The sequence below is a fragment of the Lemur catta genome, unplaced genomic scaffold (assembly GCF_020740605.2).
Source record: "Lemur catta isolate mLemCat1 unplaced genomic scaffold, mLemCat1.pri scaffold_41_ctg1, whole genome shotgun sequence".
Classification (NCBI taxonomy): domain Eukaryota; kingdom Metazoa; phylum Chordata; class Mammalia; order Primates; family Lemuridae; genus Lemur; species Lemur catta.
The window spans coordinates 1,895,612-1,918,289 of record NW_025423849.1 but is presented as its reverse complement, the minus strand read 5'-3'; the positions used below and the strand labels follow the sequence as shown (position 1 = coordinate 1,918,289).

Here is a 22,678-nt window from a genome sequence, read left to right as displayed (position 1 = left end):
TGGCAAGTGACCTTTTATCTCTTACTGTTTTTCAAATGACAAATTTGGGGGGTAACAACATTTCTTTGAGTTTAAAACATCTATTGGAGTTTCAAGGTTATATTTAGGAAATGTAGAATTTGAGATTGTTTTTACTATAAATTTAGACTTATTTAGTGTATTTTCAGTATATTGCATTCTGCCTACAAAAGTTACTATGATGATAAAAGCAAATCTATTAACATTCATATGACTTTTTAGTATTAGATCTTTGAATATTAGAGATCTTGGGTTAAAGTGAAATTTATTTATTTATATATATGCGGGGGGGGGCAATGGACACACACACACACACACACACACACACACACACACACACACACACACACACACACACACACACACACACACACACACACACACACACACACACACACACACACACACACACACACACACACACACACACACACACACACACACACACACACACACACACACACACACACGTCTCTCTCTGTTGCCCGGGCTGGAGTGCAGTGGCATAATCATAGCTCACTACAACCTCAAACTCCTGGGCTCAAGCAATCTTTCTGCCTCAGCCTCCTGAGTAGCTGGGACTACAGGCATGCGCCACCACACCTGGCTAGTTTTTTGTTTCTATTTTTAGTTGTTCAGCTTAATTTCTTTCTATTTTTAGTAGAGACGGGGTCTCACTCTTGCTCAGGCTGGTTTTGAACTCCTGAGCTCAAGCAATCCTCCCACCTCGGCCTCCCAGAGTGCTAGGATTACAGGTGTGAGCCACTGTGCCTGGCCAAAATTCAGACATTTTAAATAACTTTAAGTTTTAGAACCAATCAAGAACTACAATATCCTAATATCGGTGTTTGATGGGATTCTAGGACTACTGTATTACATTCTTGGAAACTGACTAGTTTCTTGCTAAGAAAATAAACATGAGAGAAACACATAAGCCAGAATCATGACAGTTTTCAAAGATCTGTTTAGAAATACAGAAGCTAAGAATGTTAAAAGCACAAAAGGAATTTTCATGTGACTGAAATGTCCACATCTTTACAAGTGAGGACACAAGAGGCTGGAGAGGTCGTGGTTTGCCTGGACAGCAGCGAAACAGGCCTGTCTGAGGACTGGCAGTCCCTCTGCTAGGTAAAAGGAGCGCTCATTCCTATAGGCCTTTCCACGGGCAGAGTGACAAATTGTGATACAGTCCCCTAGAAAGTACAAAGACGTGTAGATTGTACTTGTGGTAACATACAGATTGTTTGAAGAAGGAAATTGCTGCTTTTGGCAGAGCCGTGCGGCCGGTGCCTTCTCCCGCTGGGCAGTCGTGCCGGCTGCAGAAGCCTCGTTGCTCCTTCCGTCTCTCCAGTGGATTAAGTGCTAACACAAGATGGCAGCTGCTTTTCAGAAAAAGTTAGAATGCTTCTAACATTTTAAAAAACATAACTGACACATATTGATTTTGTATTTACAGAATTACATAGTTTTATGTCATATTTTGTCTGCTGTTCTAAGAATGCTAAATGGGCTCCTAGTAAGTGAAAATTATGATTCATCTTCTAAATGTGGTGTTGTATTTTGTTTGATATCAATTTCAGAGCTGATGTTTTTGGAGACAAGTACGCTGATGAGAGAATGTGGAAGAGGCTTTTGTACAGTGTGCAAGAAAAATACTTAACAAAATTGAATAAGGTAAAAGCCTTTCCATTAATAAACTTTTCATCTGCGTGTTTTTACTCTCTAGCTCAGTAATATCACCTTTTAATATTTTCAGGAGCAATTTGGTCAAAGAATATTCTCTCTGCACCTGCCAACCTAAAACCGCCACTTACGGGTTTGCAGGTCACATCCCGTGGCTGCGGTGAAAGCTGCCCTCTGGCCAGGATGGTTTCCACAGCGATGAAAGGGACGGGAGACCAGCTCGACTGGGGGGGGCAGTCAAGGTTTCAGCCAGTGTTTGCCCTTAGAGCCACAGTCTCCCTGGGCTCCTTCGCTTAAAGGAGGAGGAACAGGCCTTTGTCCACTCTCTGTCAGCAACATGCCGGTTCTGTTGGGCCTGGGCCACATGTAACGGCATGATGAGAGCATCCTGGAATGTTGGCAGTTGCAGATGGGGCATCATGGAGCTGTGCAGTCAGGAGTCATTTTATTTCTGAAGCTAACTGAGCATGCCTCGATTGTAACATGCCTCGTTGTTATATTTGTTGCTTTGGTAAAAATAACTTGAAATAACTCTAATGTGGGCAACTGATGAAATACTATGTAGTTGTCCCTTACTAGAGTTTTTATTTAAATATTACCGAACATATTTGGGTATTCACTTTTTAATCATTCAAATATCTGAGTGCCTATTCTTTGCCAAGTGCTAGGATACAAAAATTAATCACAATTCTTGCCCTCAAGAAACCATCTTTCAAGGGAGACAATCAAAAGATAATGATAATCCTGTGAGGCTGATGCAGCGATTGAGAGATGCACAGGTCCCTGGCATAACAGAGAAGCGGGGCCTGCCCCACCCAGTGTCTCGGGGGGCCTCCAGGAGGAGGTGATGGCTGAGCTCAAACTTTCAAAGTATAAGTAAGAGTGAGCCAGCAAGGGAGTGAGGGGGAGGGAGTGGCAGGAGAGAAGGTTGAAGAAAGGCAGGAGCCAGCCAGTGGCCCTAATCGAGGATCTGGAACTTTTTCCTGTAGGTTACGGATTCTCAGTGCTGGCTGGGTGCTAGAGTCGCTGGGATGCATGGGAAACTGTAATCCCAGGCCCCACCTCTAGGGACGCCAACTTCACTGGGCTGAAGTGTGGTTTAAGCATCAGGCTTTTTACATGTTCTCTCCTGTGATTCTAATGCTCGGCCAAGACTGAGAATCACTTCAGTGGCGGGGTGGGGTCAGCTGGTGAGTGACGTGGTCAGGTTGTGACTTGACATCAGTCATGTAGCAGGTGGTTATGTTGAGGACAGATTGAAGGGAGGATAAGGCTAGGGGCCAGGATATCAGTTAAGGCATTTTTGAGTAATGCGAGTAAAAAATGACTGATTAAAGCTCAACAGGGGCCGGGCGTGGTGGCTCATGCCTGTAATCCCAGCACTCTGGGAGGCCAAGGCGGGAGGATCATTTGAGCTCAGGAGTTCGAGACCGGCCTGAGGAAGAACGAGACCCCGTCTCTACTAAAAAAAAAAAAAAAAAATAGAAATTAGCTGAACAACTAAAAATATAGAGAAAAAAAGATTAGCAGGGCATGATGGCGCATGCCTGTAGTCCCAGGAGTTTGAGGTCGCTGTGAGCTAGGCTGACGCCACGGCACTCTAGCCCGGCAACAGAGCGAGACTCTGCCTCAAAAAAAAAAAAAAAAAAACAGGGAGGAGGCGTCCCTGCCGTCTTCATTGCGGGCCCAGCCTGCTGGCAGGGTCTCCACAGGAAGAAACGTAACTAGACAAAAGAAAGTTCATGTCAAGAAGGCACAGCAACTAGGCACACGATGTCCCAGATATAAACCTACCTTTGCAGACATTTCAGAAAAACTGCTGCACATTCAGCAAACATGTTGCAGGATCCATTGAAGAGCTGCCTGGGGCCGTGGGGTCACCCAGGGTTATGGGTCCCTGTGTGCTGTGGGTCCTGCCTGCACCTGACAGGGTGTCTGGGGGGTTCTCTTCCTCCTTAGCTCCTCACTTGTCAGTGCACTTTGCACTGCCCTGTGACCTCTGTCTCTCTCTCTGTCTTTGTCTCTCTCTGTCTGTCACCCCCATGGCCAAGGCAGCCGAGCTGTGCCCAAAGCAGAGGAGGGGGTGTCCTGCCTCCTTTGCGAAGGGAGGCCACACGCCATTGGACCCCCCCTTGTGCTTCCCATCAGGCCCCACGGGGTGCTCAGGGGTCTCACCCCTCCTGCCTTCATCTTTGGTTCTTCCTCTCCCCAGTGGGCCCAGTGAGCTGCAGGAGGATGCAGGGACTGCAGGGCTGTCACAGGCACTGACGGAGCAGGGTTTCCCTCCTGGTGGTGCTGACCTGTCTGGCTGCCGAGAGCCGATCAGAAGCGCCGCCTCCCTGTCTGCCGAGCCTGAGGTCCAGTCTGTTCTGGATGGAGCAGGTGAGTCCTCCCGTGATGAAGCTGGTCAGTCTCACTGGCATCCCAGGTGGCCTCACTGTGCTCAGTCCTCTGCCTGGGCTGAGCAATGTCCCTGCAGGCTGACTCAGGAGACCCTGTTGGTTCCCGTCAGGTGCTTGGGCAGAGTTTCCTGCACAGAGGGGAGGTGGGTCTGAGAGCTTTGCCGTCTTCCCAGCACCTGGCCGTGTCTCTGCCAGCCTGGCCCCCACTGCCCTGTGCAGGCCGCAGATGCACAGGCAGGTCCCAGCCCCTGCAGCATGTGCACAGCAGGGTCTGCCTGAGTCTCCCCTGTGAGTGGCATCTCATGTCCCCTGCATGTCCTGGGCGGGGCCTCCACTCTGCAGGTGGAGCTGCAGCTCCATGAGACCCATTGGCAATCAACCAGGGGCTCCAAGGTCCTTGTCTCTCCCGCCCTGTCCCCAGGGTCTCTGCTCTCACCTTGGCTGTCCTGGGGCCCTTGGAAAGCTCCAGGCTCAGTCGCACAACCACCCCGCCAGGCCTGGGCTCCCGTGAGGAGGACGGGAGATGCTCAGACACAGGTCTCAGAAGGGAGCTGAGTGTGGGAGGGGACGGCCCTGCCAGGCATCACTAATCACGGGCCAGGAGAGGCCAGTTCTCCTCTGCAGTGGGGTCACAATCACAGAAGGCCACCTCCTGCGTGGCCTCCCTGCGATAGTGTGAACCGTGTGTGTGTGCAGTGCCCAGCCGGGCCCGGCAGCGGTGGCACAGGCGGTCTGCCCCGCCCACCCTCCCCCTGCAGGGAGAGCCCCGGCAGACACAGCACGAATGTCACCTAAATGACACGTGGATGTTTTAGCAAGGATTTTCTCCACGTAGCCATGCAACACCAGGCACGGAAGTCGGGAGTGTGATGGACGCTGTCCCTCGCCCTGTGCTGGGACAGCATCTCCGTCTCCGCAGCGTGGGTTGCGCAGGCTCCGCCCGGAGGGAGGAGGCTCTGGGCAGCAGCAGGAACGTGCCACATGCCCAGCCGTGCTGTAACCGTCCGCTGTGGGACCAGGCTGGGGAGACCTGGCTCTGCAGCCATTCAGGGGAGGGCGGGAAGAGGGTCCACGCAGCTCAGGGCCACCAGCAAGACCAGGCTGCGTGGACAGCCCCTCGGTCTGCGTCTGCAGTGGTGCAAATGGAACGTCCCCGCGGGAGGACAAGACTCCCCGGGGCAAGGGTGGGTTAGGGACACCTGTCTAACAGTCTATGGAGGAGGGTCCGGAATCCATGAGGGCCACACGGCTGGACACAGGAGAAACCTGACAATGATCACCCTTGACATTCGACACCATAGTGTGGTGACGCCCAGCTCAAATATTTGAATGACCTAAGGGAGCCGAGGGGAGATGAGCTTTGTGACAATCATGAGGCTAAATAAGTAAAAACGTGAAGGAGCCTTCAGGGCGTCAGGAGTTGGCCACATTCCCAGGAAGGTTCCAGACCACCACGACCGTGCAGGGAGGGAAAGGCAGGTGGGGAGGGAGTGAGTTCACCTCCAGGGACAGTAGAGAAGGGACCAGGTGACGTGCTGGGTCCTGGGGGAGATTCCTGCCTCAGTGCCCTTCAGTCCTGCCGAGTGTGCGACACTCGTCCCTGGGCTTCACAGTTCCTTCCGCAGACAGGCGTGTCGGGGGGAGATGTTTCCCCAGGAGCCCAGCAGGAACTCTCACCAGCTCTTAGTGAGTGTCCCACTGGAGTGACGGTTCGCGGTGGCAAACTGTGCCTTCAGTCACTATGGGGGCCACCAGGCCAAGGGAGGAGCCTGTGCACAAAGACCTGGATGCTGGAAGGTCCCTGGTGCAGGGCTGGGGGGGACAGCCTGACCCCAGGGGACGATCTGCACAAGGACAATTTGGGGGGAAGTGATGTTGGGTGAGAATGTTGGGCCACAGTGAGCAGGACCACAAGGTGGGGGGGGTGACGTGCGTCGTGTCGTGGGCCGTGGAGAGGAAGGTCTTGGAGGCAGAGCAGGACGTGGTGAGAGGACTGTGGGGGCTGAGCCCGGTGAGGGACTGACAGTGTGGAGGTGGCAGCATCAGGGTCCCAGTCGGGAGGACACTGGGGAATCCAGGCGGTGATGATGAGAGTCTGACACAGTGTGAGCTCTCAGGAAGGTGACACAGAACACTTGGGGGTATCTAAGTTTGAGTGTCTTCCCCTTTTGCCAGCAGAACCAGGGAGCCCCTCGGCTTCTTGCCATTTTCTCATGCAGCCACCAGAGGGCAGTGTGGGACTGCTTATGACAATGCCATTGTTCCACTTCAATACTTTTTTTACAGGTTAGCATTCAGAATGACTTCTACTGTCTTAGAGAATTTTTTAAAAAATGTTTACTTGCTATTATGCTTTAAATCATTTGGAAATAATGAAAACTTCGTAGAAGAAACAAATATAAGTTTATCCCACTGACTGGAAGATCTCTTTACACATGTAGACATGTAAAATTATCAATCAATGAGTCAAGGTGGATCTTAACCAAACAAAATATTAAAAATTAACTCAATATGGATAAAATAATTAAATTTAAGAACTAAAACTAAAGGTCTTAGAAGAAAATGTAGGGGGAAATCTTTATGACCTTGGATTTGACAGTTTTGTAAACATGTCACCAAAAGCTTTAGCAGTAAAAGAAGAAAGAAAAAAACAGATAAATGGGGCGCCAACAAAATTAAAAACTTTCCTGTCTCAAAAGACACTCACAAGAGATTGTAAAGACAGCTCATGGGATAGCAGAAAATACTGGCAAATGATAAACCTATTAAGGATTTTATACCCAGAAAATATAATGAACTCTTATAATTCAAGTACAGAAACACAAACATCCAACTAAAATGGGCAAAGGAATTATATAGACATTTCTCCAAACAAGATACATGAATTGCAAAGAAGCACATGGTAGATGGTCAACAGCATTAGATATAAGGGAAACGTGGAAGAACCCAACAATGAGACCCCAGTCCATACCACTAGGACGGCTATAATTAAACAGCATCAATAGTTGTGTGAGTGCTTGATTGAGGTCAAAGCCTGGATGAATCCTCTGTGACGTGGGGCTTTGCCTCTGGGCTCTTGGCTCTGCACATATTTCATCTTCATTGGAATCATTACTTTTCTCTTTCTTCTCACACTCATTGCTTCTTCCTCTTCCTCCTCACGACAGCACCTTCCCTCAATGGCTTGGGACATGCTTCCCACCCAAATTGGTCTCACACTGACCATGGCATGGTTCCCACTGTCTCCCGTGGGGGCTGCCCTCGTGGTCTCAGGCTCCTCGGGGTCCTCTGTGCTGAGCTGACTTCTGCCAGTCCCGACTGCTTTCACCTCACCTGGATGGTTTAAGGGAAAGTCCAGGACTGCAGAGAACCAGAACCAATCTCTGCCCGGGCTATCTCCAAGGGGGAGAAAATCAGAGGGATGTTTCTAAAACAATGACCCACATGAGAGCTGAGGTTCCCCAGCAATTAAATCAGAGGGAGAAACCTAAAGGAGAATGGAGGAGCTAAAAGCCAGGCTGGGGAAGTGGGGTTCCCACTTGTGTCCCCTACCAGGTGGGACACCTTATGTGGAAAAGGGGACAGTTCCCAAAGGAAGGCCACCATGGACATGGACGTGGTCTGCTCTAGCTGAGTTGTTCCTGTGGCTATCAGAGTTCTGGGGACCTTTTCCCAGGATGTGCATTTAATGGTGGCCTTTTTTCTTACGTGAGAATCTCTAGGGATATTTCTCTGAAATAGATTCCTGGGCCTTATCTCCAGAGATGTTTTAACAAGTGTCCCAGTGACTCACATGCATGTTCTTTAGCTCTGTGTCTAGTAAAGTCCGGGATGCCTTTCAGATTCATGTTATTCTATTTAACCATCCCAAACCCTAGTGGTGACTGCTGCCCTATTTTCCACATGAGGATTATAGCCTCAAAGAGGGTAGAGAAATTCTCCTTTGAAGCATCCCTGGCCTGCGAGAAGGTGCATTTGAATCTCAGATCTGCTGAGCCGAGGCTGTGCTGCTGTTGCTTCTGCACTGACCCAGGATGGAATTTGGCTGGGACGGTGGTTGGGATGAGAGGTCTTTGGTAAAAGTGAATGACTCTTAGTGACGGGGAATGATTCACTTGATTAGTACTGACTGTTTACCGTAGCAGGTGCTTGTGGGGACACTGGAGACCTGTCATCACCAGGGCGGACAGAGTCCCTGGTCTGCTGAAGATCATCTTCCTACTGAAGAGATTATAGATAATCACCTAATATACTTCTTTTGTGATTCTGTTACATATAATTTATCCTTTGTGTTTCTTTGTCACCTGAGACCAGTCATTGATTGAAAACTGAGTATAAATAATAGAACTGGATCAGGCATAGTGGATCCAGCCTGTAATTTCAGCACTTTGGGAGGTCTAGGAGACAGATCACTTGAGGCCAAGAGTTCAAGACCAGCCTGGGCAACATAATACCACAGCATTTCTACAAATAATATTAACAATAATAATAATAAATGAGCTCTGGGTACTGGTGGGCACCCGTTGTCATGGCTACTCAGGAAGCTGATGCAGGAGGATCCCTTGAGCCCAGGAGTCTGGGGCTGCTGTGAGCTGTGTTCATGGCCCTGCACGCCAGCCTGGACGACACAGCAAGACCCTCTTCTTAAAGAACAAAATATAGGGCTAAGAACTATAGAACTGTGATAAAAGATATGTCCCAGGATGGAGACATCTGAGATGTTTTAACAGTGGAAATAGCCATGTTGGATCCCAAATCCCAGAAACAGAGATGTGAGTTCCTGGTGGTAGAGCTCGGTGCTTTGGACAGGGAAGCTGAGGCCCAGGCTTGTGAGGTGGCCCTGCTGCCAGCAAGGGGTGAGGGAGCTGGGGAGAATCTCTTAGTCCTTCTGGGCCTCAGTTTCCCCATCAGGAAGTGAAGGTTCCAACTGCACCTCTCCCAGGGACCTTCCTGCCGGGTTTGCTCTGAGTCTCTGTGGGCAGAGCTGTGGTAAAGGTGCCCTGCGACCCGCAGTGGAGACCTGACCTTGGTCCCTACTGTGACTATCTCCTGCAGGGCCCTGAGCTGAGGCCACACCCTGAGAACTCAGAACTGAGGGAGCAGATGGAGGAAGGGGAGCCGGCAGGTTGGGGGATGAGAATGACCCAAACAAGGACACGGGAACGGTGGTGCAGGTGGACACACACGGGGTGAGAATGAGGACAAATTGGGTTTAGAGATCAGGAGTCACTGAGAGACGCCTGTCATCACCCAAACCCTCCAGGGCCAGCCTGGACAGAGCAGTGGGGATGGGAGAGGAGCTCAGGGCACTGGGGTCCTAGGCACCTGGCCAAGGACACCCACAGGCTGGACTCAGAGCTGGTTCACACTGAGGGAAGCACCAACCCCAAGAGGAGGAAGAAGTGACCGTGAGACCCTGCCCAGCTCCAGCAGCCTCGTCCTTGGGGCTGCCCTGGCAGTGGACGCCCTCCAGGTCAGGGTGGGCTGAGCAGGAGAAGGGTGGACATGCTGCTCTAGGCCAGTGACCCGGGGACAGGGGACCCTTGCACATGAAGTAGTGACACTTGGCTATTCTCTGTGCCTTTCAGTTGAGAAAGGTCTGGTGGCAGCCCAGGGAATGGGTGGAGAGGTCACAGACACGTCATCCCCATGACGCAGTGAACAGGAAGGGAATTCCTGAGAGCAGTCCCGGTGTCACCAGACCCCCACAGGGGACTGTCCCTGAGTTCTGATACTGTAGGGCAGGGGTCTCTCTACAGAAGGAGACGTGCAGCTCCCTGGCAGGAAGGAGGGTGTCCCTCACAGAACACTCAGGGAAGGAGTGTAGACGGGGTGCTGGAGTCAGAAACCACTTTTATTCAGTCACTGACGACCACTGCGGGGAGCCCCCTGGTGCCGGGCCTGAGTGGAAACCGTGAACACGGAGTTGGTGAAACTGTGTCCCAGCATCCACGGAGCTCTCAGGCCGCCAGGCCGTGCATCGTGGCAAGTGTGGTCACGGTGAGGGAGGGTCCCATGGGGTGTGGGGGTGACCTCAGTGGCTGTCCTGGTCCCCCTTCTGTTTGTTTCCAACAGCTGGTGGGCCCTGGGTGACAACACTCCTGACCTCCCAGGACACCACCAGCATCTGCCTCCAGGTCGTGTCAAGGTCAACAGAGCCAAGGTCTCCAGGGGGAACTGCTGACTCCGTCATGGCCACCTGGAGACACCATGAGGCCAGTTTAGTGGGACCCTCAAGTCCATGTCTGCCAGAAAGGTGACGCTGGTCCCTGTTCTTGTGGATAATTACATGTTTCCACACCTTCCTAATCTCCCATCACATCAAAATTAATTAAACGATGACTCTATTTTTAGAATTTCAGTAGCTCATAATTTACTCTCAGATCTCGCAGTAAAGAACGAGTGTGGAGGGAATAAAGCTGTTTCCGTGTTTGCAGGGGACACGCAGGGACTGGGGCTGGACTGGCTTTCTGCATTCACAGGCTCGGGGAACATCGTGACTCTTGTGCTCAGAGACACAGAAATGTCCCACACCCTTGTTTCACTGTCTGTCCACCCTGTCCCTGTGTGAAAAATCCGACATCTGTGCTCACCTAGGGACGCTGAGCTAAGTCAGTTGAGCTCAGCGAGGGCAGTTCCTGATCCCTGTGGGTAGTGTCCTGTGCTCGTCACACTGGGGGGCAGAGGACAGGAGCTCCGGTCCCCACTGAAAGGAGCTGAGAGTTGTCTGCTCTGAATTCAGCCAGGGGTGTGTGTAGGTGGGGAATCAACAGCTCACCCCCTCGCTCCCCTGCTGATGAGGAAGAGGATGATGAGGAGCAGTGACGGCCCTGGGCTTTATGCCCCTCCTCCTGATTCATGCCCACAGCATGTGGAGAACGTCCTGCAGGGAGGGTCCAAGCTTCCTTTGTCACAGTTGACTGTCACACATCCTCAGCATGGGTCCTCTCCATGTGTGTACGTCACAGATCATATCTAGATTGTAGCAGTAAGAAGAGAAGCAGCACAGTGACGGACTGGAAATCCTTGCACGATGTCTGCTTGGGCAACGGGTCTCTACAAAGGTCAAGAACCTGCTCAGAAAGTGACGCTTTGCGGAACACACGGATGAGCCGGGTCCAGTGTCCTGTGGTGGGAGACAACTGACTGCATCTCGCAGCACCTGGTGACTTCAGGAGCAAAACCACTCTCCACTTGCCCCAAATGGTGGCCCTGTACACCAGATCAGAAGGTCTTTAATGCAGCAAATAAGCTGGGAAAATGGCTCTGCTTCTACGGCCAAGGAATGACATGGGTCTCCTGGGGATGACACAGCAGGAAGCAGATGGAACTTAGCACAGTGGCCACAATACAGCACATGAACTGGCTGCCTGCTGTGGAGCTGTGAGTGAGCTGCTTAGAGAAACAGAAATATTATCTTTTCAAAAACTGTGTTTGGTTGAAATGGGGACCCAGTGGCCACTGGGGCTTAACATACATCTCATAACTGACATCATCCACAGTGTAGTGTGGGGGTGTTTTAGGGTGGAGGGAGACACTGTCAAACGTGGCCGAGCAGTCCTCCTTCCTTCACTCTGACATGAACGCTCGGGGCCCACGATGACATGAGTTCCTCCCTCAACTCAGGCAGGTCCAGCAGGTGAACTGCAGAGACCTGGGCCACAGGGCGTCTCCCAGGTGTCAGGCTCACCAGACCTGGGTGGGACTGGAAGCCAAGAATGTGAGGAGGTGGCGCAGGGGTCCCTCTCCCCTGCCTGCCTGTCCCTCTCAGCTCAGCCTCACCTGCTGTGTCCCTAAACCACATTGCATGTGGTCACCATGGAGGCTCATCACCCCAGCCAGAGTCATGACCTTGACCTTCCCATGTTCAGTTAGTGGAACACAACCACAGCTCAACCGTTTCAGGTCAACACACAGAGCTACAGAACAAGGTTTCATAAAGGTGCTCTGGATCCTTGTCCTGTGCAGCATGTGAATGAAATGACCAAAAATGTAAAACCTGCCATGAGGTTGACAAGTCTTTTCAATAGAGATGGTCACGTCATGTATTCAAGCACCTGCACATGAACTAGTTTAATCACTGTGACGGCTGGGAAAGGGAACACAAGGAAGTAGAAAGAAATCCATTAGCAGCAAATATGAAGTTTAATGTTCAGTGAGAGGAAGTAACAACCCAAAGCACCCCACACACGGGAGGACATAGGTGGTGGGAGGTCACACGTGACGCAGGTACAAGGAGAGACACAGCCCCCTGTGAGACGACTGAAGCCAACGTAACCCTGGAATGCAGCAGGGACACTCAGACAGGACAGAATTTTGTTCTATACTTTCTAATGGATTTGGAGGGATGGGAGAAGATGCAGAGAAGAAAGTCACGAGAGATTTACATTTTTACATCGCAAAAGTTTGACGTTATTTAATTTAGGAAAAGTCGTAAGATCTGTTTTCATGGTAAAGAAATGGTTGGGTGACTACACAACCATGAAGGAAATAAAACTGGGGGGGAAACTGTTCCTACCTAGATATTTCCATACAGACATGGGAATGGACAAGAGGAAACGTGCTGAGATTTACTGAGAAATGAAGGGGTCTGTGGCATGAGCACGTGTCTACACCACTCTGGAGCATGGCTGCTCAGGGGGTGTCCCCATCAGTGGTGTCCCCTTTAGGCCAGACCACCTGGCTTGTGCATCGGCATGGCCCAGGCACCTGGGGGGCAGGGCTCCTAACATTCCGTGCACCCGCACAGAATTCTGTTATGGCGACTGAAGACCGTTACGTGGCTTGCTGAGCTCCACTGGCTCACTTTTCTTGGGCTCTGAGCTATAGTCAGTGACTTCAGCTCTGAGCTCCGGTGTCCTGAGCCTGATTGACTACAAAGTGAAGGACTGTTGAGTGCTGTGGGGTGTGGATCACGTTTTTCCAATAGTAAGTGAAGAAGTCCAGTGTTGGTCCTCCCTCAGTCCTGATGAAACCTATTGGATTTGATTTGTTGTTCACCCACCGTGTGTTTGGGTTTCTTCTCCCCAGTCCCAGGCTGTGCCTCTTCTGCCACAGCGGCCAGCATGGCAGGGTCCCTCTGCTCTCTGTCCAGGCAGAGGGCACAGATGGACATCTGGGAACAAAACAGGGAACTGCGCTCCCAGCTGGTGGAGGCTAAACAGCAGGTTCTGGACCTCAGGGAGAAACTGGACATTTCCGAATCAACTGCTTTCTCCCTGGCCAACCAGCTGCGGAAATACAGTAAGTTCTGTAGGTTCACCATGTTCAGTGACAGATGGTTGTGTGTATTCTCTCTGAGGAAATAAAGTTTCTAGACTTGGTGCTTCTCTTCCCTTTATCAAAATAAATTTCATCCTGCTATATTCCCAAGAAGGGAAAAGGGGGTATTTTAACCCTGTTTTTCTGAGGATGGAGAAACTGAGGCACACAGAGTTTGGCCATGATTCCAGGTGAGGAGTAGGGTGGGGCATGAGGTAAAATGTCAGTTATTTATTTCTGCAGCTTCCAAGGAAGTGCCTGTGATTTGGGCACAAGCTACACCTGTTTTTCTTAGGAGCCTGTGTACTGCACAAAATCCTGCAGTCACATAACGTCACTGTGGTTGTAATTTCTGGGACTGATGAGCTTCCGTTCAATTGTGGTGAGGCCCAACAGGAAAGCACTGAGCTGCCCCCTGGGGAAGGTTGGGATGGACACAGCCCCTGCTTCAGAGGAGCTTCCAGAGGAGCGTGCTCCTAATGGCAGTTGTGACAATCCTTAGTGACCCTGTCCAGGGGGCTGACCCTGGTGGGAGAGAAGCTCTGCATCCTGGGACACCAGTTCTACTTTGAGTCCAAGAAAGTGATTTGAAACTTAGCTGGAAGGTAGATGGTGCTTCTGGTTATGTCAGGGACACTTTCCCACCTCTGTGTGTCCCCTGAGCTGGGGAACCTTCAGGGACACAGGACAGCCAGCAGGTGCACGTGGACCATGATGGCCTGATCTAGCAGATGTTGGCCCACGTGTGAACAAGGGACGAGGAGGACAGCAGCAGCCCCTGTGACAAGCAAAGCAGTGTGTGGGATGGGCCCCCACCCCCACCCCAGTGCGCCTGGCCACTGCCAGCCCTTGTCCTGCCCAGAAAGAGAAGCCTGAGCGACTGAGGGGTCCTGGGAGCAGGGCACGCGCACAGCAGCAGGATTGGAAGGAACCTCGCAACTCTGAGGCTGAGCTTGCATCCTTTTCCTCCAAATTATTTTCCAATAAATGAGAGGATTATTTTTAATCAAAAGGAATTAAAGAGAAGATTAAAAATTGAAGCCTGTTATGGAGGTGAAGAGATGAGTTCTGGGAAAGGACAAACTGTGTTTTATTAACACCTTTCCATCTAATCATAACATAAGCATGTGAAATACTGTGAAGAGGAAGAACATGGAAGAAGGCTGAAGACCACGTGTACAGCAGGGACCCTGGGAATGTCTCCGGGCACCAATGCAAGTTGTTTGTCTATGGTGTGCCTCAGTTTCCTCCTCTGTTTACATGGTGCTATTGTATCACCTATTAATTGGAGTTGCAATGATACATTCATTAATTCCTGTGTCGCTTTTACAGCAGAGCCTGACAAGAGGAGCCACTGTGAGCTCGCAGGTCTCTCACTTCCAGTGTGACCCGAGCCTCACTAGCGTGTGGGAATTTTCTCTCGGGTCCTCGTGGTCTAACGCCTGATGTCTCCCACAGGCGCATCCGGATGCGATTTCCACCTGTGAGAGGCTGGTGCACTCTTTGCATTCCCAGCACGAGAGACCCACAAATCGTGGGGTCCTCAGGGCCTTCCTAGCTGTGCAGGTGTCACTGCATCGTGCCCAGTTCAGTGATTTCCGTCACAGGCTGCAGCTTGGTCATGAGGCCCGTGATCAGAGTCAGACCTTGGGGGAGAGAACTCCGACTGTCCTAAATCCCAATTCGATTTTTGCCAAGTACCTTTATGTGCCTTTCAGCTTCTCCTTCCTCATCTTGCAATAGGAATTCTCAATGCCATGGAGACGGGAGGGTGAGAATTAAAGGTGTAGAAATCCCCACATAAGACCTGGGACTGCGGACACTTTGGTCCCTTGGAGGGACCCTGCCACCTCCCCTGTGGGCAGTGGCCACAGCTTCCCACTGAGGCCAGCGTGTGTATCTTTCTCAGAGTGTGGCAAGTTCAGGGATGTCCTGGAGTCCGTGCTGGGGGTGAGGCTGGACTTCTGGGAGGAGGAGTGGGCAGAGATGCCGACCCTGGAGGACGAGCTCAGGTAAGGCTGCTGTGTGTGGGGCAGACAGGGGGACGTGTGAGTCTCTGATGTGGGCAGCTCAGCTGGGACATCTAAGAGCCCACCTTGCCAGGGCAATGGCAGGAATGCACGAGGCCGGCATGTTTTTCACAGATATTAATAAAACAAGATGAAAACAAAACTAAGGATGTATTCTGGCCCACAACTGTGACTCAGAGCCAGGTTTTCTCCTTCCAAACAAGAAGTTGTTAGGGTGAAAGTCACGCAACATAAAGGTAACCAAAGGACAGTGACAACTCAGCAGCATTGAGTGTAGTCACACTGCGCATTCAGGTGATGGAAACACTAAAAGCCCTGACTCCACACTGTGCAATATATCCCTGTGACAACACTGCACTTGGACCCGTCACAGACATACAATTAAAACTTTACAGTGTTGTGCAGTCATTGTCCCATTCACTCTGAATCACACTCACCCTGACTGAATGTGGCTTCTGAGACTGTCACCCAAAGAACATTGTCCCCTTGGCCTGGTCATCCTGTGTCTTTCATGCTTTCAACTGGCCCCAGCTGGAGCTGGCACATTGCTTCCTGTGGCTGCGTGTCCAGTCGCAGCAGAACGTGCTGGGTGTGTCTTCACGTGGAAAAGGCCTTGGCCACAGTGAGGGACTGAGGGACACCGTTGTGAAGCCGATTCAGGAAGACACCTGGCTCCTCTACAGAAGGAAACAGGAAGGGAGCATCAAGGATCTCACAGGGACACTCTGTGATGCACGGGAGGCTTTCCCTGCACATTCTTCTCTCTCTTTGCCACAAGCAGGTCACCAAATACGTGCTAGAATTGCACTTGGAAGGCTTCCTGGGGACACCTTCACAGAACTGTCTGCTACTGTGCATATACTCTATTGTCAACTGTGCCTTTTCATATTTGCTTTTGTTCCCACCATAGGGAAGCCAACAGGCTCATTGACCAGCAGGCCCGAGAGCTGACCCGATTGAGGCAGGTGTTGTGAGAGGGGAGAGATGGCTCATTTCTCCTCAAGCAGCACCTGCAGGCCATCCTCCTCCAGGACAATCCTGACAGCTGCCAGGGCCAGGACCTCCGTGAGCACCTGGCAGAGGGGCACAGGCTGGCAGAGCACCTCGCCCGCACGCTCAGCCCAGGTGAGTGGCCACAGGCCCTCAGGACTCTGAGCTGCTCCCAGGTGCCAGCTCGCAAGACACTCCACTCACAATGTGGCTCTTCACCCAGCTGTCCTGGTTTGCACGTCACATTTATGGCCAAGACAGGATCAGGGCTGGCCAGCGGGAGCAGAGGACAGAATACTCAGGGTGGAGGTCCCAATGTCCCCACTCTGTCCTTCCTCCTGATGCACCGTGGCCTTGAACTTATCAATTCTTTTTTCATGGGTTTTGCTTTTGTGTGTTGTGTCCAAGGACCCAAATCTAGGTGACCAATCCCAAGGATTTGTTCTGTAAAATTGCATTCAGTCAAAAGGCCACACTCAAGGATCTGGAAAGACACATGTGGCCCCAAGGTTCCCCACTCCTCAGTGGACCTTATACATATGTAATTAGCTTCATACTTAAGAATGTCTTTTTTGAGCTACCTTAAATCGCATTGTGTATTAATTTGAAATTCCAGCTCTTCATTGCTGATATTTAACTCATCAATTGATTGCATATATTAGCTCTGTATCCTGCAACCTTGCTACCAATGGCTTATTCATTCCAGAAGCATTTTGTTGGTGCCCTCATTGCTAATTCTTTGGGATTTTTTAATATAGACATTAGCTTTTATTTCCTTTCTTTGTCTTATTGAAACAATTAGACCTTCCAGTGTGATGCTCAGTAGGAGTACACTTCTGAGGGTTTGGGCACTTCTGTGACTGCAACTGCCTATTGTTTTATTTCTCAAATTTCTGCAGACTCATACTCCAGCAATTGGTCAATTATGCCTTAGGTTTTCTTACCATAGAAACGGTCCACATGTAGAGATATCTGCTGGTGTTTGTAGGGGTAGTGTGGAGCTACTCAATGTCTGACTGGACATTTCTGAATTTCTATGCAGAAAACCACAAAGATCAGGAGGAGGAGAAGGAAGAAGAACCACCAGCCCCCAGGTAGCAATGAGCAAGCACGGCCTGGAGGAGGGTGGGTAAAATATGGGAGGGCCCAGTTGCACTGGTCAAGGTGTCAAAGTAGCCACAAATTTCACAGCAAAGGTGCGTGAAAACTGTTTGTTCTTTGATGACATTCTCACAACCAGTGAAAAATTCCTTCCATTAACAAGGTTGTTCACTGTCTTCAAGGCATTTCCCATTAACTAGGAGAAAAAGTCAGTCTTAAGAATTTCTACAATCACAGATTCTACCTGTTCTCCATCCCATGGCTGAACTCAGTATGAGATGCCCATCTGCTTTCTGTGTGGTTGGCCTTCAAATGTTGGAAGTGACTCCGTAGCAGGGGATATGAGCAGACTGAAATATTTGCACCATGTCACCGTATTGCTAGACAGGGTCCTAGAAGGCACAAGAGCTCCTGACCTACACTGTCAGGAGCCTGTGCCCACTGTGCTGCTGCGGGAACAGTCAACACGGTCCACGCAGGAGGCTGAGCCACTGCGTGGTTCTCTGTGTGTGCTGCCTGCCAACACGGTACCAAGGGGACAGTGTCCCCTTCCTCACCATCTCCTTACGTGGCCAGTGCACAGAGCACTTGCTCCTCTCTCACTCCTGCCCTCGAGGCTCCCACATTCTTCCTTTATCATAACAGGATAGCTTTCTTTCTCTTCAAAATGAAAGCCCCTTGCACTCTGTGGCCAGTCCTTCATGCCTGTCATCAGCACCGCCTTGGATCTGGTGTCCAGTCCCTCTTGGTTGGTCCTATTCTTTATCCCACGAGGTTGAGCAGTGTGGAACAGGAGGAGAAGGTGAATGGAGTCCTGCAGAGCCAGTTGGGTGAAGGCCACCTGACTTCTGCCAGTCACCGTGACCTGTGTGACACCGACCAGCCTCCCTGCACCGGTGCCATCCTGTTTGATGAGCAGGGAGTCTCCAGGGCACTGGATGCAGCTAGTGAGTGCTCTGTTATAAGGGAACGACTCCACATTGTCCTGTGGGTAGGCTCTGTGCCTGCTGGGCTCCATGGCAGGTTCAGGGTGGTGAACACAGGGCTCACAGAGTAGGGAGACTGAAGAAATTGTGACAAACCACAGCCACCACTGACGCATGTGCACACAGGTGTCTGCAGGAGTCCATTCTTTGCAGATGGGATGTCTGTTGTCTCCTGCAATGTCCTTTCTAAATGCTGATCCGAACAGCGTACTCTGAGCATTAGTGACTGTCTGACTGGGTGGATATTCTTGCCTATGTCTTTGGAGATAGTGTTGACTCCTCAACTCTAGACCATGGTCTCTCTCTTCTCTATGTTGACCTGTCCTTGATAAATGGCCGTCTATCCACCAGAATACAAACACCTCTTGAATGAGTCTGGAATTATCCCTGAAAACAGGGCAGGGCCCTTGACACCCTCCGTATCCTTGAATGAAAAGTATCCTGTTCTCTAAGTAGCAGCAAAGATCTTTCCTATTTGAGGGTATGGAGATTGCACCCATCACCTGATCTCAGTGGATCATCCCATCTGTACCCATAGCAACCACAGCAGCTGATGACTAAAGACGGCGTCTTGTAGCCACATGTCTAGAGCCACTAGGCAAGCTCTTCCTGTTCACTGGGAAAATATGTTTCATTGTTTGCCCAGACACAGGACAGAGGACAGTGTGACACTAATGGACCAATTCAGGGACAGTCTGCCCAGGGACTCAGAACAGGAAGCCTAGCCGCTTCTCAGAAGACATAGCCTGAGGCCTTCTGGAATATTCTCCAGGGAAAACTGATCTCACACCAGCAGTACTTTCCTCCATGCATTATACAGGCCCCTGGGTTTGTGTTGACCATGAGGCAAGTACCTGTGGTGACTGGTCCTGTCTGACTGTATTTGCAGCAACTCGAGGTGACAGCAACACACAGGAAGGACAAGAGCCCATGGAGACCAGGTGAGCATGACAGTCATGAGCTATGAGCGCCACAGCACCCCCTGGAGATCTCGCTCCAGGGAGCAGCAGAGGGTGCAGCCTAGATCCCCTCACCCGGCCTGCCTGGCAAGATGCGTCTGTCGACCTGGTGGTTCTTACACTGGTTTCCACTTCCCACCAATTTCTCCAGTTTAATAAGCTGGAGTCCTGTGACCCCAGATGAGCTAACCAGTCTCAGGTGTCCCTGCACTCAGGGTGACCACCTCCCTCTCCCATGGGAGGTGACCAGGAGGACAGGCGCAGCTTCTCTCTGCAAGGGTGGCCTTAGGTTGTTGGCAGGGATTCCACAGCAGGTAGTATACGGAGACAAGAAAGAAAAAGAAAAATGTCACATCATTTCCCAGTACTGAGAGAACAAGGCCTAGAAGGCCCGAGATCTCCTAAAGGCCACGCTGCCTCAGGTGCGTCTATTCCCTGCAGCTGGGCAGGGAGAGCGGGACTCAAACGCACAGCAGCTGCGGCATGTGCTGCGGGTCGCTGCGCTGCGTGTCCTGATTGCCCCGTGCAGGGGAGGGCGGTGTCTGTCCTCATCACTGTGCCCTGTGGCCGGTGCACTGAGCGCCTGCCACTACCTCAGACCCCACGGCAGCCGCCCTGAGCCGCAGTCCGAGGAGGGCTGTCTTCCTGTTTCAGGGGTGGCCTCGCCGCCTCTGGGACCTCTGCCTGTGTCCCCTGATCAGGACCAGCCGGGGATGCCGCGGTGCCCGATCTCTCTCAGCTTAACCTACTCTCCTGTGCACCCCCAGGCTCAGCGGGGAGGAGGAGGAGGCGAATCCCACCCAGCAGACCTCACTGCATGAGCAGCGTGTCACCCTCTCCAGTGGCCAGGACCTCTCTGAGTCCCGCTGCCCTTCCCGCTGTCCTGCTGCCCGATGCAGGAGACGACTGCTCCTGCCCGGGTCCAGCTGGTGAGTGTGTCTGGTATAAAGTAGATGAGTCCCAGTGTCCTCCCAGGGAGCCTCCACGTTCTCTGTGCCCCGCACCTGTCACCAGGTAGAGAGATGCCAGCAGACTCTGGAAACACACTGATGTGGATGAGGGTGGCTGCCTGAGCGTTAGGCACAGACGTCAGGGGTGTCAGGCAGCCAGGTGACTCCCGAATCCCAGGCCAAACACTTACCCAGGGGACACAACGACAAGGTCACAGTGGGCACCACAGAGCTAGGCAGAGTGGGGAGACTGCAGAAACTGTCACCGACTCTCAGCCACCGCTGATGGCCATGCACGGCAGGGGTCTGCACGAGCCCGTTCTTTCATGTTGGGACTTGGGACCTGTCCTGCAGGGTCTGATAATTGTTACAAAAGCACCAGTGACTGTCCCAGTAGGTTGGTGTCTTGCCTGTGTCTGTGCAAATGGTACCGTAGTTCCTGGATTCCAGGCACAATCTCTCTGTCCACTCTAATTCAACTGCTCCTTGCCCAGGGTGTGTCGGAATACCAGAGGAAATACACCTGTCATGGCCACATGTGGAGTTGTCCTTGATATCAAGAGAGACGGGACACATAGCTGGAGAAATCCAGAAAAAACCCGTGCAAGTGTCCTGTGACCTTGAGACCGAAATATAACTTTTCCCAGTAAGTTCAGAGCTCACCATGACAACGATCCGCCATGTTGGGGGCATTTTACAAGATGGATCAATACGTGGTCCCTCCCTACTTCGTCAACGTCTGCAGACGAGATGGGCACAGCTCTCTAAGGGTGTCTGAGGTCACATGGGTCATCTGTCTCCAGGCACAGATGGGCCCAGCGTGTGTCACGGTGGGAATGGCACTATTTAATGTCTGGACATTTCTCAATTTGTTTGCAGAGAACTATGAAGAGGAGGAAGACGAAGAAGATCTAGAATCACTGGCCTCCAGGTGACAATGAATTATCAGGGGCTAGAAGCAAGAGTACGACATGCCAGGGCAGGGTGGTGTCTAAGGACAGAATGTGAGGCCAAAGTCACCAAGATTTCACGCTCGAGGCAAACCCAGCCCACTGGTTGTACTGATGCCTTCACTGCCCCGGAGGTGGCAGAGCCTTGCAGCAAGGGTGTCACCTCCCCCATGGTCCGTCTCCTTCGTGGCCCTAGTAGCGTGAGTCTGACCAAGGGAACTGACCAGTCTCAGGGTGTCTTGCCCTTGGATAGATCACGTGGTCTACTGCATGAGGCTGAGACCAGCAGGGTGTGCCTGTCTGCTGTCCACACTGTGGCCTTGGGTCATTGACAGGAATGTCCTCGCAAACAGTCTCCCCATGGCACAAGTTTGGAACAGCAGACCTAGAACACACAAGATCTCAGAGAGTCTATAGGGCCTCAGGCCCCATGTTCCCTGCACTGCTGCATGTGAAATTCACCGTCATCTGTCCCCAGGGTTGACCCAAGGTTATGGGTCCCTGTGTGCTGTGGGTCCTGCCTGCACCTGACAGGGCATCTGGGGTCTCTTCCTCCTTAGCTCCTCATCTTGTCAGTGCACTTTGCACTGCCCTGTGGTCTCTGTCTCTTTCTCTCTTTCTCTCTGTCTCTCTGTCTCTGTTTCTCGCCCCCATGGCCAAGGCAGCCGAGCTGTGCCCAAGGCCGAGGAGGGGGTGTCCTGCCTCCTTTGCGAAGGGAGGCCACACGCCATTGAACCCTCCCTTGTGCTTCCCATCAGGCCCCGCGGGGTGCTCAGGGGTCTCACCCCTCCTGCCTTCATCTTTGGTTCTTCCTCTCCCCAGTGTGCCCAGTGAGCTGCAGGAGGACGCAGGGACCACAGGGCTGTCACAGGCACTGACGGAGCAGGGTTTCCCTCCTGGTGGTGCTGACCTGTCTGACTGCCGAGAGCTGATCAGAAGCGCCACCTCCCTGTCTGCCGAGCCTGAGGCCGAGTCTGTTCTGGATGGAGCGGGTGAGTCCTCCCGTGAGAAAGCTGGTCAGTCTCACTGGCGTCCCAGGTGGCCTCGCTCTGCTCAGTCCTCTGCCTGGGCTGAGTGATGTCCCTGCAGGCTGACCCTGGAGACATCGTTGGTTCCTGTCGGGTGCTTGGGCAGAATTTTCTGAACAGAGGGGAGGTGGGTCTGGGAGCTTTGCCATCTGCCCAGTGCCTGGCCGTGTCTCCACCAGCCTGGGCACCTGGGATTTTTGCTTCCCCAGGCTCACACCTGACTGGTGACATCTCCTTTATATACTCAATGTGTTGCCAGAGTCACTGGGTGGTCTCACTGACCCACAGGGACATCAGAAGTGGGTGTTCTGGGAGGACGT

General features: G+C 51.8%; 2 protein-coding genes and 1 long non-coding RNA gene across 5 annotated transcripts; all 3 read left to right on the top strand.

Annotated features, from left to right (window-relative positions):
• The first annotated feature begins 1,601 nt into the window (after window positions 1-1,601).
• On the top strand, window positions 1,602-10,459 carry LOC123629758. Of its 3 annotated transcripts, none has more exons than XR_006732216.1 (4): window positions 1,602-1,692; window positions 3,914-4,083; window positions 9,159-9,292; window positions 10,179-10,459. It is a non-coding gene; the product is annotated as an uncharacterized LOC123629758 (long non-coding RNA). The 3 variants fall into 3 exon arrangements; XR_006732217.1 differs by lacking the exon at window positions 10,179-10,459 and adding an exon at window positions 9,692-9,959; XR_006732215.1 differs by lacking the exon at window positions 10,179-10,459 and having other exon boundaries at window positions 9,159-9,959.
• A 2,698-nt stretch (window positions 10,460-13,157) lies between these two features.
• LOC123629754 (putative neuroblastoma breakpoint family member 5) lies at window positions 13,158-15,765 on the top strand. The gene is made up of 2 exons (XM_045539161.1): window positions 13,158-13,346; window positions 15,274-15,765. The coding sequence occupies exons 1-2, from the start codon at window positions 13,169-13,171 to the stop codon at window positions 15,378-15,380; spliced, it is 285 nt and encodes a 94-aa protein (XP_045395117.1). The 5' UTR covers window positions 13,158-13,168; the 3' UTR covers window positions 15,381-15,765.
• Window positions 15,766-16,370: 605 nt separating this feature from the next.
• LOC123629755 lies at window positions 16,371-22,183 on the top strand. The gene is made up of 8 exons (XM_045539162.1): window positions 16,371-16,519; window positions 17,427-17,478; window positions 18,131-18,432; window positions 19,361-19,412; window positions 20,198-20,359; window positions 20,875-21,026; window positions 21,260-21,311; window positions 22,153-22,183. Exons 3-6 carry the CDS (start codon window positions 18,153-18,155, stop codon window positions 20,996-20,998), a joined length of 618 nt encoding a protein of 205 aa, XP_045395118.1. The 5' UTR covers window positions 16,371-16,519; window positions 17,427-17,478; window positions 18,131-18,152; the 3' UTR covers window positions 20,999-21,026; window positions 21,260-21,311; window positions 22,153-22,183.
• Window positions 22,184-22,678: the final 495 nt, after the last annotated feature.